The 16,777-nt window shown below is 47.2% G+C and overlaps 1 protein-coding gene across 1 annotated transcript in view; it reads left to right on the forward strand.

Moving 5' to 3' along the window:
• Positions 1-16,777, forward strand: part of dnah9 (dynein, axonemal, heavy chain 9) — a 110,433-nt gene that overhangs the window by 63,790 nt on the left and 29,866 nt on the right. Inside the window, exons 48-57 of the mRNA XM_062527016.1 lie at positions 429-689; positions 1,690-2,115; positions 3,311-3,430; positions 4,892-5,080; positions 7,525-7,760; positions 8,476-8,598; positions 9,261-9,465; positions 13,046-13,210; positions 15,109-15,249; positions 16,160-16,330. Coding sequence (XP_062383000.1) covers positions 429-689; positions 1,690-2,115; positions 3,311-3,430; positions 4,892-5,080; positions 7,525-7,760; positions 8,476-8,598; positions 9,261-9,465; positions 13,046-13,210; positions 15,109-15,249; positions 16,160-16,330 — 2,037 coding nt within the window. The remainder of the gene's footprint in view (positions 1-428; positions 690-1,689; positions 2,116-3,310; positions 3,431-4,891; positions 5,081-7,524; positions 7,761-8,475; positions 8,599-9,260; positions 9,466-13,045; positions 13,211-15,108; positions 15,250-16,159; positions 16,331-16,777) is intronic.

Consider the following 16,777-nt stretch of genomic DNA (forward strand, 5'->3'; position numbering starts at 1 on the left):
CCGTCACTAGAACATCTACCTTCCAATCCAATGTTCTGCAAGTTGCAGGGTTCGAGCCCGGACAGGTGTTGGACCGAGTTCCCCGACCGGTCAAACACAACGCGTGTTACGCAGAAAGTTCGATCGTTAAAGTGTTTTACAACGCCGTAGAACTTTAATAATAGAGCGGATACAACATCTTAACTAGCCACGAACATATAATGAGCACTTCTAGATACAGCGCGTGTTACGCAGAAAGTTAGATCGTTAAAGTGTTTTATAACGCCGTAGAACTTTAATAGAGCGGATACAACATCTTAACTTGCCACGAACGTATAATGAGCACTTCGAGATACAACGTGTGTTACGCAGACCGGCGTCCACGTGGCCGCACTTTCAAAAAAAAAAAAAACGCTTCAGCCTCCCCACCCTCGTGCTCTCTGTGACAGGTGGACGACCTGAAGGCCAAGCTGGCGGCCCAGGAGGTGGAGCTGAAGCTGAAGAACGAGGACGCGGACAAGCTCATCCAGGTGGTGGGCGTGGAGACGGAGAAGGTGACGCGCGAGAAGGCGGTGGCCGACGAGGAGGAGCGCAAGGTGGCCGTCATCGCCGTGGAGGTGAGCCGCACGCAGCGCGACTGCGAGGAGGACCTGGCCAAGGCCGAGCCCGCCCTGGTGGCCGCCCAGGAGGCCCTCAACACCCTCAACAAGGTAGCGCCGACACACACACACACACACACACACACACACACACACACACGTACTGTATGCCTTGATACACATATGCCCAGGAGGCCCTCAACACCCTCAACAAGGTAGCGCGGAGAACGGCGTTCAAACACACACACACACACACACACACACACACGCACACACGTACTGTATGCCTTGATACACATATGGCCAGGAGGCCCTCAACACCCTCAACAAGGTAACGCGGAGAGCGGCGTTCGAACATACACACACACACACACACACACACACACAAGCATACATACACACTGCACTGATACACATACGCCTGGGAGGCCCTCAACACCCTCAACAAGGTAGAGAGGAGAGCGGCCTGCACTACAGTGGAACTAATGCACAGCATTTGAACACACACACACACACACACTAAGACACATGTATGCACTGACACACACACACACACACACACACACACACACACACACACACACATGAATCAGTGTATGTTAATAAACACCCACATCCTGAAATAGTCTAGAGCAAATACAGAATTCTAGTACAGGTGAAGTCAGAGCTGAACATCACTTCCAAAAGTTCTACTGTGGCTCTTAATCGTGAACTGAGCTTAGAAACTAATAATGAAATGCAAGGGCACTCCATAAACGCGAGCACCATATTTTAACTGGACTGGATGTATATGCCAGGGCCTTAAGAGTGGACACTAAATCATGTTGGTTAATTAGCTAATTATTTTTTTTCTCTATGAGTACTTGCTTCAGCTGACATACTATATCAGTGAAAATTTGTGCAGGGAGGAAAAAGACATTTCAGTGAAAATGTTGAAATCTAGACATAGTCCACGGTAGGTTGAACTCTAGACAGTATGCTTCAAAACGGAATGTAGTTTATACAGTATACAATTCCTGTGATGGACACACACTGTACGAGGAAAATCAATCAAACCGTGTCGTTGTCCGCAGTGTTTAGAACGTTCCGCTTTTCTGAATGTTCCCTCCAGAACAATCTGACGGAGCTGAAGTCCTTCGGCTCGCCGGTGGTGGCGGTCACCAACGTGACGGCCGCCGTCATGGTCCTGATGGCGCCGGGCGGCCGCGTGCCCAAGGACCGGAGCTGGAAGGCCGCCAAGGTGATGATGGCCAAGGTGGACGCCTTCCTGGACTCGCTGGTCCACTTCGACAAGGAGAACGTCCACGAGAGCTGCCTGAAGGCCATCCAGCCGTACCTGCAGGACCCCGAGTTCCGGCCCGAGCTGGTGGCGTCCAAGTCCAACGCGGCCGCCGGCCTCTGCTCGTGGGTCATCAACATCGTGCGCTTCTACCAGGTGTACTGCGAGGTGGAGCCCAAGCGGCAGGCGCTGAGCAAGGCCAACGCCGAGCTGGCCACCGCCCAGGAGAAGCTGACCACCATCAAGGCCAAGATCAACGTGAGTGACGGGACGGTTTTTCATTCGTTCTGGTGCCAGTGCCAAGAGAGTGATCTGTCTGTCTGTCTGCCTGCCTGCCTGTCTGTCTGTCTGTCTGTCTGTCTGTCTGTCTGTCTGTCTGTCTGTCTGTCTGTCTGTTTGTCTTTCTGTCTGTCTGTCTGTCTGTCTGTCTGTCTGTATGTCTGTCTGTTTATGGGTCTGTCAGTCACCTGCTCACTTAATTTACTTGTTTACTTACTTACTGAATGACTGAAAAGTTTTTTTGTCACTGAGCTATATGTTTATTTATGCATACACCACCAGATTGCTCTTTACTTTGCTGCAAAAATTGACTGCCAAAAATGGACATTTCTGTCATTTCTGAAATGACTAGACTACACATTCACATAGATTTTTGACATCAGAAACGTACACGCATGGACGCACGCACGCACGCACGCACTGACACACACACACACACACACACACACACACACACACACACACACACACACACTCACACACGCACAAACACATCGCATGCTGCCGTTTAGAACTGCAGGTTTTTATATGCTAAATGATTTTTTTCCATAAAAAAACAAACCAGGGTGGTGGATTACTTTGAGGTTTGCACTGTTCAGAAGTATAGGCGCTGTTTTTTTTTTCTTCCCCCTTCTTTTTTTTTTTTTTAAAAGAAAAGCTCCCAAACTTACTGAAGCCTGAAATCCACTCTGATGCTCTCATCACATCACATCTATGGGTCTCCTGCAGCCCGAACCCCTGCAGAAACAAATACATCATAACTCTTAGACAGCTATTTTGTGTGCTATTATGCTGAGTCAATTTCCTTTTTCAACAAAAGGGAATAAGAATTAGCTCCCATGAATCAGTCGTCATGCCTCGACCAATTAATTCTGTTTGTCCTTGTGGTAATTGTTCATATGCCTTTGAAACTTTCACTCTTTATATTGATGAAGTTCTTGAGGGAACTTTTTCAGGTTCCAGGAACTCTGAGAGGTTTTTTTTTTGTTCCTTCACTAGAAATGAACCTGTTTGTTCTTTGTCATGTAAAGAGCTTCTAGAATCTTTTGACCTGTCTCTGAATAAACCTCCTCTCTCCACCCCACCTCCTCTCTGCCATCTCTCTGTCTTTCTTTCCCCCTCCTTCTCTCTCTCCCTCTCTCTCCCTCTCTCTCTCTCTCTCTCTCTCTGACAGCACCTTAATGAGAACTTGGCGAAGCTGACGGCTAAGTTTGAGAAAGCTACGGCAGACAAACTCAAGTGCCAACAGGAGGCCGAGTCCACGGCGCGCACCATCTCCCTCGCCAACCGCCTGGTGTGTGTGCCCACCACTCTCCACTGAGAAGAGACAAACACAAACACACACACACACACACACACACACAAATACACATGCGCATACGCATACGGTACACACACACACACGCACACACACACACACACACACACACACACACACACATACACACACTTAACACACACAATAGAGGGACACGAGCAAGCACACACACACACACAAACACACACACACACACACACGCGCACACACACACAAACCTCCTGGCAGGAACAGCATGCTCTCCCCTTCGGAGAGATAAATCCCATACCAGGGTGGTGTGAATCAATCCATGAGATGCTGATACTGCCAACATCTTTTTTTCTTAATTACCTGCAAGAAGCAGGGGATGTGTTACGGAAAATAATGATGATGCATTCAAACCCGAGATCCACTGATCATTATAGATTTATTAAAATATAATGCATGCCTTTGAATAACTTTCACACAACAGTAAGATGAGAGCTGCATACAGTATGTACGGGTGGATACAGTATGTGGGTGGTGGATTTGATGAGAAACTCCATAGGAGTTGGAAAAGACACAAAAGTCCAGGGCGCTCAGGAAGTCCAGTTGGGTATTTGAAGGTGCTCTTTGGGGTCGAGAATTCGATTGAAGATAGAAAAAAAGATCCAAGGCACTCTTTTTCAAAAAATATTTTTAAAAAGCCTTTATCTAACTTGCTATTTCATGATAGAAAGTTTAAAAACATAGGGAGAAGCAACCATTTTTTTCCCCATAGGCATTGGGCTTGTGATTCTGGGCCAGATCTGGCTTGTAGCTGGGCCGGACCTGGCACTCACTTAGCCGGTATATGGGCCAGGGCCTGTGGAGCTTCTGCGGCTTGATTGCCGTGTGGTCAGGGAAGGATGTCCTTATGAAATGTTAAGCACGGGTGGCTCTGTGGAGAGAAGCTGCTGTATATTAGTAGAGCATCCGTGTTTCAGCACAGGAAGAAATTGCTGTGAGATTGAATCAGACAACATGCTATATTCATGCCGCTCTTCTGGAAATATTTGGAGCCAGAGGATATTTTTCCCCTTTGAAGGTATTTGATGTCTAGACTTTACAATTTGTACTGGGCTTTTTGTATCTACATGGTGCTGGTACAGTATGTTTTGGTATACTTGTTAGTTAGTTTGTGCTGCATTGTTTCCAAAATGTTGTAGGAGCAGAAGCTGACACCAGCGATATGTCTGTGTTTTTACACACTTTACTGTGTGTGTGTGTGTGTGTGTGTGTGTGTGTGTGTGTGTGTGTGTGTGTGTGTGTGTGCGTGTGTGCGTGTGTGCGTGTGTGCGTGTGTGCGTGTGTGCGTGTGTGCGTGTGTGCGTGTGTGTGTGTGTGTGTGTCCGTGTGTGTATGATTGTGTGTGTGTGTGTGTGTGTGTATGTATCATTGTGTGTGTGTGTGTGTGTGTGTGTGCGTGCTGTGTTGTAGGTGGGAGGGCTGGCCTCGGAGAACGTGCGCTGGGCGGACGCGGTGAGCAGCTTCAGGCTGCAGGGGCGCACGCTGTGCGGCGACGTGCTGCTCATCACCGCCTTCGTCTCCTACCTGGGCTACTTCACCAAGCGCTACCGCCTGCAGCTGATGGACCAAGCCTGGAGGCCCTACCTCAGCCAGCTCAAGGTCTGTCTCTGCCCCGCTAACAAACCTCCAACCCCAACCCCAGCCTCCCAGACCAGCTCTGAATCCTCCAACCCCCCAGATGAGCTCCAATACCCCAACCCCCTCAGACCAGCTACAAAACCTCCAACCACAACCCCATCCACCCAGAACAGATACAAAACCTCTGACCCCAACCTCAGCCCCCCAGATCATTTCAGAATCATCCAGCCCCCCAGACCAGCTACAACCCCCCCCCCCCCCCAAACCAACCCCAGCCACCCAGACCAGATACAAAACCTTCAACCCTAACCCTAACCACCCAGACCAGCTACAAACCCCCACCCCCAACCCAAACTCCAGCCACCCAGTCCAGCTACAAAACCTCCGACCCCAACCCCAACCCCAACTCCAGCCATCCATACTTGCTACCAAACCCCCAACCCCAGACCAGATCCATCCTCCATCTCAGTAGCCAGAGCAGCCCCCAGCCCAGCCTACCCCGCCCCCAGGGAATGTGTGGACTGTTTGCCAGTTGGCTAGATGATAATAGGGGACTGTGTGCTATTTTTCTTTTGTGGCTCACATGATGCACATCGCTGTAGATAAAAGCATCCTCTGGATGACTAATTGTACATGAATGAATGTAGGGCGTTTAGATTAAGGTTGAGTATCTGCAATGAAACAGTTTCGGGTTTTTTTTTTTTTTCATATCAAGATGGCATTTAATCAGGATCCGTTTACTCCAGAGGGAGACAAACTAGCTGAATGTGAGGCTGGTGTTTGGTTTTTCGCCAATTATGAAGTGCTGTTGTCTCAGCGAAAAGAGATAGCTTAAAAGAGTATGGCTTTGTGTTGACAAAATGTTGCTTCCAGTCTATGTTGTCCTTGACAATGCCACTTGAATTGGAATAAAATGCAAAACAAACGGGGCCTTTTGAAATAACAGGCAACCACTAATTTCGAAAGCTTATGTTCATACAAAAGAATGGCTTTAGTGAAAACTCTGAATCCTTGCTATTTAAGTCAGTACGTTCATTCAAGTCAGCAAATGAGATTTAGTGGTGCTCTATAACATTTTCATGAAATTACAACTTTCAGGTTGCATATTTCATGCATGGCTAGGAGCCCTCCCCACTTAAAAGAGCGTTAAAGTGAGAATTTGTACAAATTGTGCATTCATTTCACATCGCTACCACACGGTACTCGGTAACCCATGAATACAGTGACATGTAGTCGCTACTGTGCATACGAATGTTTTACATTATTTACATTTTTAGTGCTTACAAGAAACATAGTCTCCTGACACCATCCTGTTCTGGGAGAGTACATTATCATTCTATGACAAAAAAAAATGTAAAGGGAGTCCGTTCACCCTGAATGATTTATGATACAGTACATGCATTTTGCATTTTTCATACAGATATGCACAGTGACTCATGAGATATGTTATTGGCATATAACTACAAATTATGGATGCTGGCTCTGTCCCCTTTAGAGCCGTGTCTTAGAGCTGAGTCTATTGACATTGACAGAGGGGGAAAATGTTCCTCCTCCTGAGTGTAAGAATAACCGCCGGTATTGTCTGATGTGGAGTTGACTATTTCCTCAATCCTGACCTCCTAGAGCTCATTCCTCTCTTCCACTCTTTAATGTTTTTTGAGTCTTCCAAAATATATTCAAAATAGTACATAGATATAATGGGGCTCTGTGTCATTATGTATAATGTATTCATATTTTTCCTCTTCCCCTGCGAGACTCTTCAGCATGCATGCAAAGTTACTAACCCTCAAGCTTCTTGAGTGTTGTCCCCAACTGATATAAATAGGTTAACACTGACGTCGTCCTCGGGACCTTGACTGAACTTTAATAAATGAAGTCCAGCTGAGGTTGAGATTCCTTAATTGATTCAGACCGTGGTGGCCAAACACTCAGTTCAACTAAGAGCACATACTGTAGAGGGCCTTCAAAAATATAATCACTCATTTAGTTTTTGGAATGGGGTCCCCTGTGAAGCCTATTGATTGAATGATGCCTAATGGCAGGGCAGCCAGCATTTTTTTAAAAAAATATGTATTTAAATATTTTGGGCTTTTTATGGCCTTAATTGGACAGGACAGTGAAGAGAGTGACAGGAAGCGAGAGAGAGAGAGAGAGAGAGAGAGAGGGTAGGACCAGGAAATGACCTGGGTCAACTCGAACCCACATGGGAACATAGACCCAAACGTGGTATGGGTGCTGCAGAACAAGCTAGTTGCCAGCCAGCATGAATGGGTGCCTCTCGACTTCTCTCCTCGATCCTCCAGGCTCGTTCCCACTGATCTATAACTAACACTGGATAGACTATCACATTGTTACCGCCCCTTCATTCTTTATGTAGATCAGTGAGGACGAGGACCGAGGAAGGAAGGGAGGATGTATAAAAGACTAAATGAGAGACACCCAATGTGTTCCTGGTTTCTACTCAGGTGCCAATCCCTGTGACCCCTGACCTGGACCCTCTGACGATGCTGACAGACGACGCCGACATCGCCACCTGGCAGAACGAGGGCCTGCCGGCGGACCGCATGTCGACGGAGAACGCCACCATCCTGACCAGCTGCGAGCGCTGGCCGCTCATGGTGGACCCGCAGCTCCAGGGCATCAAGTGGATCAAGACCAAATACGGGGAGGACCTGCGCGTCATCCGCATCGGACAGAGAGGGTACCGTACAGTAGCTCTTCCTGACCACCGCATCTCTGGCCCATGGCTACTCAGACGCCTAAACGATTCAGACTGTCCAGATGGTGACTGTGCATGTTTTGAGTTTGCCAGTGTTTCATGTTGAGTCACTCGGCGGCCATTTTATATATCCAAAGTAACTAACTGCACAGCACATGCATGGAGATTTTAGCACTGTGTCTGATGCCTAGTCATCCAAACTCACAGCTTCAGTGTTGTACCACCAGGGGGATATTCTAACTATCCAAGGTTTATTTATTAGCACGATTAAGTAAGTTCTAGACCATGGTAAAACAACAGCCTTATGAGTTATTAATATGGTTACCTCAGAGTAAGTTCTAAATCATAGTAAAACAACAGCCTTATGGGTGATTAACACGGTTAACTCAGAGTGAGTTCTAAACCATGGTAAAACAACAGCCGTATGAGTGATTAACACTGTTAACTCAGAGTAAGTTCTAAACCATAGTAAAACAACAGCCGTATGAGTGATTAAAACTGTTAACTCAGAGTAAGTTCTAAACCATGGTAAAACAGCAGCCGTTTGATTTATGACCATAGTGCTCTTCTATTAGACCGTTTCCCACTTTCTCTAAATGAACTCCCCCGCGTTAGTCCCTAGCCATGTCCTTGACATTCAGCTACAGCAGCATGTTTATTATGACTCTCGTCTCATTTAATGGCTTTCCTCCATCAGTTACTTGGACTCCATCGAGAGGGCGCTGGCTGAAGGTGAGGTAGTTCTGATTGAGAACCTGGAGGAGGCCGTGGATCCCGTTCTTGGGCCTCTACTCGGCCGGGAAACAATCAAAAAGGGCAGGTAAGGTGTTGTTTAGTGTTGTAAAGTGTTTTACTTTTTTTCTGACTTCTCTCCCCTCCTTTCCCCTCTCCCTTCTCTGACATATTCCCAAACAGCCTAAAAACAGAGAATAAATAACTGTTGTCTGACTATTGATTTTTAGACGTTCTAAACTTAAGTGCTCACTTAATGGCCAGAACTCTCAGTATATTGCATTTATTCATACTTTCTAACCTTCGTTTATAACTTTCTATCTAATTTGTTGTGACTTTGAGGTTCCTTGAAAAATATAAATGATCCAAAGTTACAATCATAATACTACTGTACAGCTTTCTTCAGAGATGATCAAACACGTTGTTGAATTATTCCAGTTTATTGTAATCTGTCAAGCACCAAAATCAACATTTGCTAGCAAAGGCCTGTTCGAGTGTTTGGGATTTGACTGAAATTGTGTAAAGTTGCTCAGTGCAAACATCCTTACATTATTCTATATAACCCTTATTTACTAAACACACACTGAGTATATGAACAGCAACTGAGTGTTGTTTAAACTCCTAATTCAAGGATTATTGTGAGTGTTTTCTGAGGCACACCGCGTGGGTGGAAACTGGCCACCACGCTCATTAGATATTAATAGAGGAGAAAAATCAATGCCGCTTTTCTGACGTTTCTGACGTCCGCAGGTACATCAAAATCGGAGACAAGGAGTGCGAGTACAACCCCAGCTTCCGGCTCATCCTCCACACCAAGTTGGCCAACCCGCACTACCAGCCGGAGCTGCAGGCCCAGTGCACCCTGGTCAACTTCACCGTCACGCGCGACGGCCTGGAGGACCAGCTGCTGGCCTCCGTGGTCAGCATGGAGCGGCCGGACCTGGAGGAGTTGAAGGTGAGGTCACTTCCTCTGACTCGGCGCTCTCTGTTTTTTTTTTCGGGAGGATTTAACAACTGTTTTTTTTTTTTATCCGAAGTGACAGGAACTTGCCGCGACTTGGTTCGGGTATTGAACTTGGCCTAATCGTTTCTCAGGTGGCGTCACTGCCGCTGTTCCGCCATCGCCCCTGTATAATATCTCAGCGGCGGCCCAGACAGAGTTAGTGTTTTTCACACTGTGCTTTTACTGAGGATATTTCTCTTATTATTAGTTCAGAACGATGGTGTGGAAGAGTTACCTCGAGTGCCATCGGGAGTCCTGCGCCGCAGTGTTATATACGAATATACTGCGAAAGGAAGTCGGCTGGAGAGAAAAGAGAAATGGGTTGCCTGGAACACGACTACTCAGGGTCAGGTAGTCGGTAGCCTGGTATAACCCCGAGCAAATAATCTCAATGAAATACTGCGCTGGGAGCAACAGGCGGGCAGAATGGGGCAGTAAACTGTACGATCGGTGCCCAGTCAGTGAGTTCAGTCCTACTGTGGGCTGGATATTCCCCAACGCACAGAGCTATCTGAGTCAATTACACATTAGAAAGGCTCTCATTACAGCCCAAGATGATATAAGTCATCCACCCCCCCCCCCCCCCCCCCCCCCCACTTTCAGTTTGGGGAGTGAGATGGACACGAAGATAATTACTTTGCTGTATGAAACCTTTCTCTCCAACCAATTACATTGCCACTCGAGGGCCCTCAGAGATGTTTCTCCCGGCCCACATCACCCACACGTGTTTGTTTGATTTGGCATGAAGCACCTACGTACAGTATATACTGTAGCATGGAAGCATATATGAACTTTATCTCCAGGATGCGCCCCGATCCCCACTGACTCATGCCTTAATGTAGATGAAGTAAATGGTGTGGCCATACAGGGCCAACTCGACCTGTTTTCTTGTTGCCTGGGTTTTGATGTGGACCGTGGGATGCACGCGTGTAAGTGGGTGTAATTATGTTTAATTGGTTTGATCAAAACTCACAGGCTAATGACGGTGTACACTCATAAGAGGCGGCGTGCCAAAGGTTTCCGTCAGCTTTTTCAGGGGCCGCCGAGCAAATTAGATGCTCGCGCTGTCAGACATGCACAGATGCACACGCAGGCACACACACACACACACACACACACACACCCCTGTTGGATGTTTGCAGGACAGTGACTAACCTGATGTCAGACAGAAGGAAACTTGCCAGCAGCCTGTCTGTTGTGTCACAGATTTCAGAAGGCTTGATACAGTGAGGGAGATAGAGGAAAAGAGGCAAAGAGACAGACAGAAAGAGAGCCAGAGAGAGAGAGAGAGAGAGAGAGAGAGAGAGAGGGAAGGACAGCAGAGAAAGAGAGGGATGTGGGGGCAAAAACAAAGAGATAAAAAAAACAAATTTCCATTTTCTCCTTGTTTTCATTCTCTACATATATACATAAAATTGGATCCAGCTGTTTCTGCAGGCTGTACTTAAATTCCAACCTGAAGGCTTTCATCCATGGACAAATCAGCATTTTTAATGAGAGAGGATGGAGCGAGCGGGGAGACGGAGGAGAGGGGAGGAGGGGCGGGGAGGAGGGGGCAGTTATTTTGAGTCGGCTGTCCCCTCAGCGAGAGAGAGAGAGAAAGGGAAAGTGAAATGTGACTTAATGAAGCTTGTTTAATTAGCATTACAGTGAAATGGTTAGAAGGGGGGTGGTGGGGGGTGGATATTGGGAAAGGGGGCACGGAGGAAAAAGTGATCCGCTACGCGCTTATCATCTTAATTAATATTGAAAGTTGCCAAAGAAGCGTGACAATGTCAGCGCACCTGCTATGGGGTGCAGCACAGTAATGAGGTGTTGGATTCAACGTCTTGTGTGTGTTTTTTTTTTGCCTCGTGAACTGCGCACGCACACACACACACACGCGCACGCACGCACGCAGGCACGCACGCACACACACATACACACACACACACACAGACACATACACACAGACACACACACACACACACACACACACACACTCACACACACATACAGACTTCACACACTGTTGCGGCCCGTTTATGCGTCTTATGCTATTGTGATGAGGCGTTAGTGCTGCTTTAGAATATGTGTCAGTCTCACACATGACTGACGGAAGATTCCGGAGAGGTTCAGTGCCCTGAACCCCTCTGTTGTGTCCTCACACTGATATTTAAAGGGGGGGGGGGGGTAATGTAATGATATTATGTTCCCTTTTCAAAACGCATCGTTGCGAAATGCGCTTTTTGTTATGGATCCTGAGGCGTGCGTTAGCTCCGGTGTAAATCTGTGTGTGCGGTGTGCTTTGAAACCCCCCCCCAAGAAACTGGCCAGAAAATGTCATCTGTCCCTCCAGAGTGTGCCTCGAACGCAGTCCCCTATCGCACAGACCTCTTTTGTTGTGGTGCATTTGTCTCTGTTAATGAGGCAAAATTGCCTCATTTCCTCTATGAAACTCTGCCGACTGCACTCTCATGTGTGTGTGTGTGTGTGTGTGTGTGTGTGTGTGTGTGTATTTTTTTGCTAGCGCGATTCGCCCGAAATGATAGCATTGAGTGCATTATCTCGTTTTAATCCCAATTAGGCTTTCTGCTGACTGGTTAATTGCTTGTTTTTCGGGGTCCAGGGTAATTAGATTTACGGAGCGCCAAAGGAGACCGGCGTGTTCATAACTGACTCATTAAAATTTCAGATGCGGTCGCACTGCCTGCGCTTCCTCTATGGTCAAGGCCGAGCTCCCAAAGCAGGCATTCGCGTCCCCCCCCACCCCCCCCCCCATGTCACCATACAATTATACACTCATTCCTTTACACTGTAGTGTCTCTGCACCTCGCTTCTTTCCTCCAATGGTATTTTTCTGTGAAACATTTAATAGAAACAGAATTTCAACGGCAAATCTGCTATGCGGGTGGAATAATGAATGCAAGCTCTGATGGAGTCCTCAATTTCGGCTGGAAGGGGGGGTGAAAAAAAGTTTCCTGAGCGAAGGGCGGCCCAGCCAGTGGCCTGTAGGGTTTCGGATTCGCTGAGAGGCAGCTTGAGTGGAATCAGCAGGAGGATTTTTGATTGCCAAGAGGACAAAAAAGAGGATGAAAAAAAAAAGAAAGTGACGATCCCTGAGGATTCTTGAGTAATGGCAGAAGTGGAAGATGTACTGGAGCAATTTCTCAAGAGAGAGCAGAAAAAAAAGCTTTTCCTTTCATTTTCGTCTCGGCTTGTCTCTTCACTGTTGTTAGACTGCAGAGCTGAATCCGTGCGGTATAGGTTGCCAATGACTGGTCTATATGGATGTGAAATGTAATGTATATTGTATGCTGTATATTGTGTGCTGTATATTTGCACTCAAGTTTGAGTCTCATGGTTCACAGTCGACATGGTAGCATCATGACAGCCCTGACTGATGTCTCTGACATCTTAAGTTCTCAAACCCACTTCGGCCCCTACCTTCATGGCTACCGGATGAATAATATATCACTTGCGCTGACGTCAGTGTCTTTTCTGTCTGCCATTCTTGTTGTGTGATTGCCGTTTCATCTCTGTGTTGTGCCAGTCCAACCTCACGAAGCAGCAGAACGGATTCAAGATCACGCTGAAGACGCTGGAGGACAGCCTTCTGTCTCGGCTGTCTTCGGCTTCTGGAAACTTCCTCGGGGATACGGAGCTGGTGGAAAACCTGGAGATAACCAAACGGACCGCGGCAGAAATTGAAGAGAAGGTAACGCATCGTCGCGCATCCCGACCCAAAGTTTTCACCAATTAGTTCTCTAATAAAAAAATGTCTGCTTGGATACAGAGTATAACACATGCACATACTCACAGGTTTGTTTGTGAAAACAGTGATGATGTAAATCCAATACGTCTCTCTAAGTCATCAGATCAGAATCATGCATCACCACCTTGTCACCAGGGCTTAAAGAAGTGTTGTTCTGTACGCAAGTTCATTATCCACATCGAGGATCAAATAGTACCCAGAGCAGTGATAAAACGAGATGCTGAAATCAGGCATCTGCACCGAGGCTACGAACTGCATAGGCATGGAGAAGACATAATGAAGGACTGGACATGGATGTGTCCAAATAGCCCTCGTGCTGTCCATTTCCAGTAGTGTGGTTAATCAAGTGCATCTCCTTAGAAAACACACTTTCCAGTGACTGCTATATTTTCACCATGTGATAGTATAGTGCGTACTGTATATTTACAACACGCATTGACTATGCAGTATTTTTTTTTTCTTATTACAAGCCAATAAAACACAAGGGGCTATAACAGCACCAAACGGAGCACAGTCTGTTTACAGATGGTGGAATATTACAGCCACAGACTACTGTAACAATCCCTCTGTGTCCTGCTGTATGAGTAACAGTCTTCTAAATTATGCCTGCTGCATGTCCATAAACCTGAGCCGCCAGAGAGCCCACTGCAGGCAGGATATTATCTTCTCCCTTTTTTGGTGAGCAGGAGCAGCGGCCTCGGCGAAGATCTGAGAGTCAATGTTTAGTTTGCAGGTTATATTGGTGGTGAATAGGACCGCCGTATTTCAATATTGCTCTTCACATCCCTCAAACAGCTGTGCTCACACACGCCACACACACACACACACACAGACGCCGCGGACGGTATCTACATTTTGCAGGCCACCTTGGCGAGCAGAGCGGAGTGGAGGTCTTATTTGCGCAGCGGTGGCGGCGTTTTTTTGGCACGGCAAATACCTCCATCTCTCACAGTTTCCTTCCTAGGGCCGCGTCTCATCTGGCAGCAGGGGGAATTGATTAGGGCACCTCCATCTCATTCAGAGGGCCTCATCACTCCTCCTCCTCTGCCTCAATTAGTATTTTTAATCAGATGTTATCGCATTAATGATTATGATCGGGCCCCCTTATCTATCTGCCCCCTTTCTCTGTGAGGCGCCTCTCTCTCTCTCTCTCTCTCTCTCTCTCTCTCTCTCTCTCTCTCTCTCTCTCTCTCTCTCTCTCTCTCTCTCTATCTTTATCTCTCTCTCATTCCCTCCTAATCTCACTTTCACTCCATCCCTCTCAATTCCTACCTTTGCCACACCCACTGTCTTTCCTTTCTCTCTGTTTTATCCCCCTCTCTTGTCAATCTCACTCTTTCTCTCTCTCTCTCTCTCTCGACCCTACTTTCTCTTCCCTCCTCATCTTTCATTCTCTCTCTGTCTCACTTCCCCTCTCTTTTTCATCTCTGTCTATCTATCCATCACTCTATTTCTCTCCATCTCTCTATATCTCTCTCACCATATCTCTCTGTCTCTCTCCCCCTCTCTCTCACCCTATCTCTCACCCTATCTCTCTCTCTATCTCTCTCTCCCTCTCTCTCTCACCCTATTTCTCCCTCTCCCTCTCTCTATTCCCCCTCTCTCTCACCCTACCTCTCTCTCCCTCTCTCTATACTCCCTCTCTCTCTCTCACCCTATCTCTCTCTCTCTTTCTATACCCTCTCTCTCTCCCTCTCTCTATACTCCCTCTCTCTCCCTCTCTCTATACCACCCCTCTCTCTCTCTCTCTATCATCTCTCTCTCTATACCCCCCCTCTCCCCCTCTCCCCCTCTCCCTCTCTCCCTCTCTCTCTCTCTCTCTCTCTGTCTCTCTGTCTCAGGTGAAGGAGGCCAAGGTGACGGAGGTGCAAATCAATGAGGCCCGGGAGCACTACAGGCTGGCCGCCGCCAGGGCTTCTCTGCTCTACTTCATAATGAACGACCTCAATAAGATCCACCCCATGTACCAGTTCTCTCTCAAGGTACCCCGCGCTTTATTGCGTCGGGGCGTGATGGGGGGGGGGGGGGGGGGGGGCAATTTGGGGGGTGGGTGGGTGTTTGTTTGTGTGTCTGTCCATGTATGTGAGCGTGTGCGAGAGAGGCAGGGAATGAGTTTGTCTGGGGATGATGGAAATGTTTTGTATTGTGTGTGTGTGTGTGTGTGTTTGTTGTGAGGGGGTGCTGTCTTGCCAAGCAATATTGCTTTCCTCTCCTCCATTCTATTAGAGTATGATTCAATGGGTGTGTGTTCCTTCTCATGTTTTGTCAGATTTTATTAGGGTTTTATGATCCTGCATTTTGCTCACTTTGCTCCACAAAGTGTACCTCCTCTATTGCATTGCACATGTACACATACAGTAGACATAGGTGATGCTCAATGTTATCCCTTGGCCTCAGGCTCTAAGAGCTAGGGCAGCCTGCATCAGGTTTCTGTCAAAGACAAAAGTAAATCATTTCCCTTCTTTCTCAAGGGCCTCTATATTGATTTTGTGTTGAATGAGACGGTCCCAGCTTGATTATTGCGATGTTATTATAAAAGGTTTTTTTTGTCTTTAGAAATGAAATGAAGAAATGTATACAGCTACAAAAGTATTGACCAACACATTCATTGGATAGAGGAGCAGTAGTACACCCTATACAAAGTAGCTTAACCTAGACACCTGCATTATTAATGTACTGCATCTATATCAAGAGTGTATCTCGCGCCAATGCCTTTGTGTCTGTGTATGTCTGTGTGTGTGTGTGTGTGGTGTGCATGTGTGCGTGTGTGTGTGTGTGTGTGTGCGTGCGTGTGCGTACGTGCGTGCGTGCGTGCGTCTGTGTGTGCGTGCGTGCGTGTGTGTGTGCCTGCGTGCGTGCGTGTGTCTGTGTGTGCGTGTGTGTCAATAACAGGCCTTCAGCGTGGTGTTCCAGAAGGCCGTACTGAAGGCCACGGCCGACGAGGTGCTGAAGCAGCGGGTCTCCAACCTGATCGACAGCATCACCTTCTCCGTGTACCAGTACACCACGCGAGGGCTGTTCGAGTGCGACAAACTCACCTACATTGCCCAGCTGGTGTTCCAGGTTAGATGCATACCGCTGTCACCAAAAAAAAAAAAAAACATACAAATGCTCTGAGCATCCTAGACTTTCACTCGGGGAAAAAAAAATCCCATCATTGTCACAGTAAGAGGTCCAGAGACATTAGAGGATACAGGGGTTCTCGAGACTGGGAAGGGCTTGTCTGCAGGGCAAGACTTTTGAGTGTTTTTATATACCAAAGAGACACTCAGGAAGACAATTTAGCCCTCGTAGGAAGTTGTCTTGAATGCCAGTGCCGTGGTTAAAGGCCAAAGCCGTGGTCTGAAATGAAAACAGGTTGAGCACCAGAATGGCTACAGCGCTTTTCTCCACGACTGAGTCTGTTTGGAAGGCTTCGCACACACTGTGTGTTTGTTGAAGAATTAATCAGCCATCTTTTATCCGTATTTTGATCTTTATTGGCTTATCTTGTACAGTGCAGTGATAGCT

The sequence above is a fragment of the Sardina pilchardus genome, chromosome 22 (genome assembly GCF_963854185.1).
Source record: "Sardina pilchardus chromosome 22, fSarPil1.1, whole genome shotgun sequence".
Lineage (NCBI taxonomy): Eukaryota > Metazoa > Chordata > Actinopteri > Clupeiformes > Clupeidae > Sardina > Sardina pilchardus.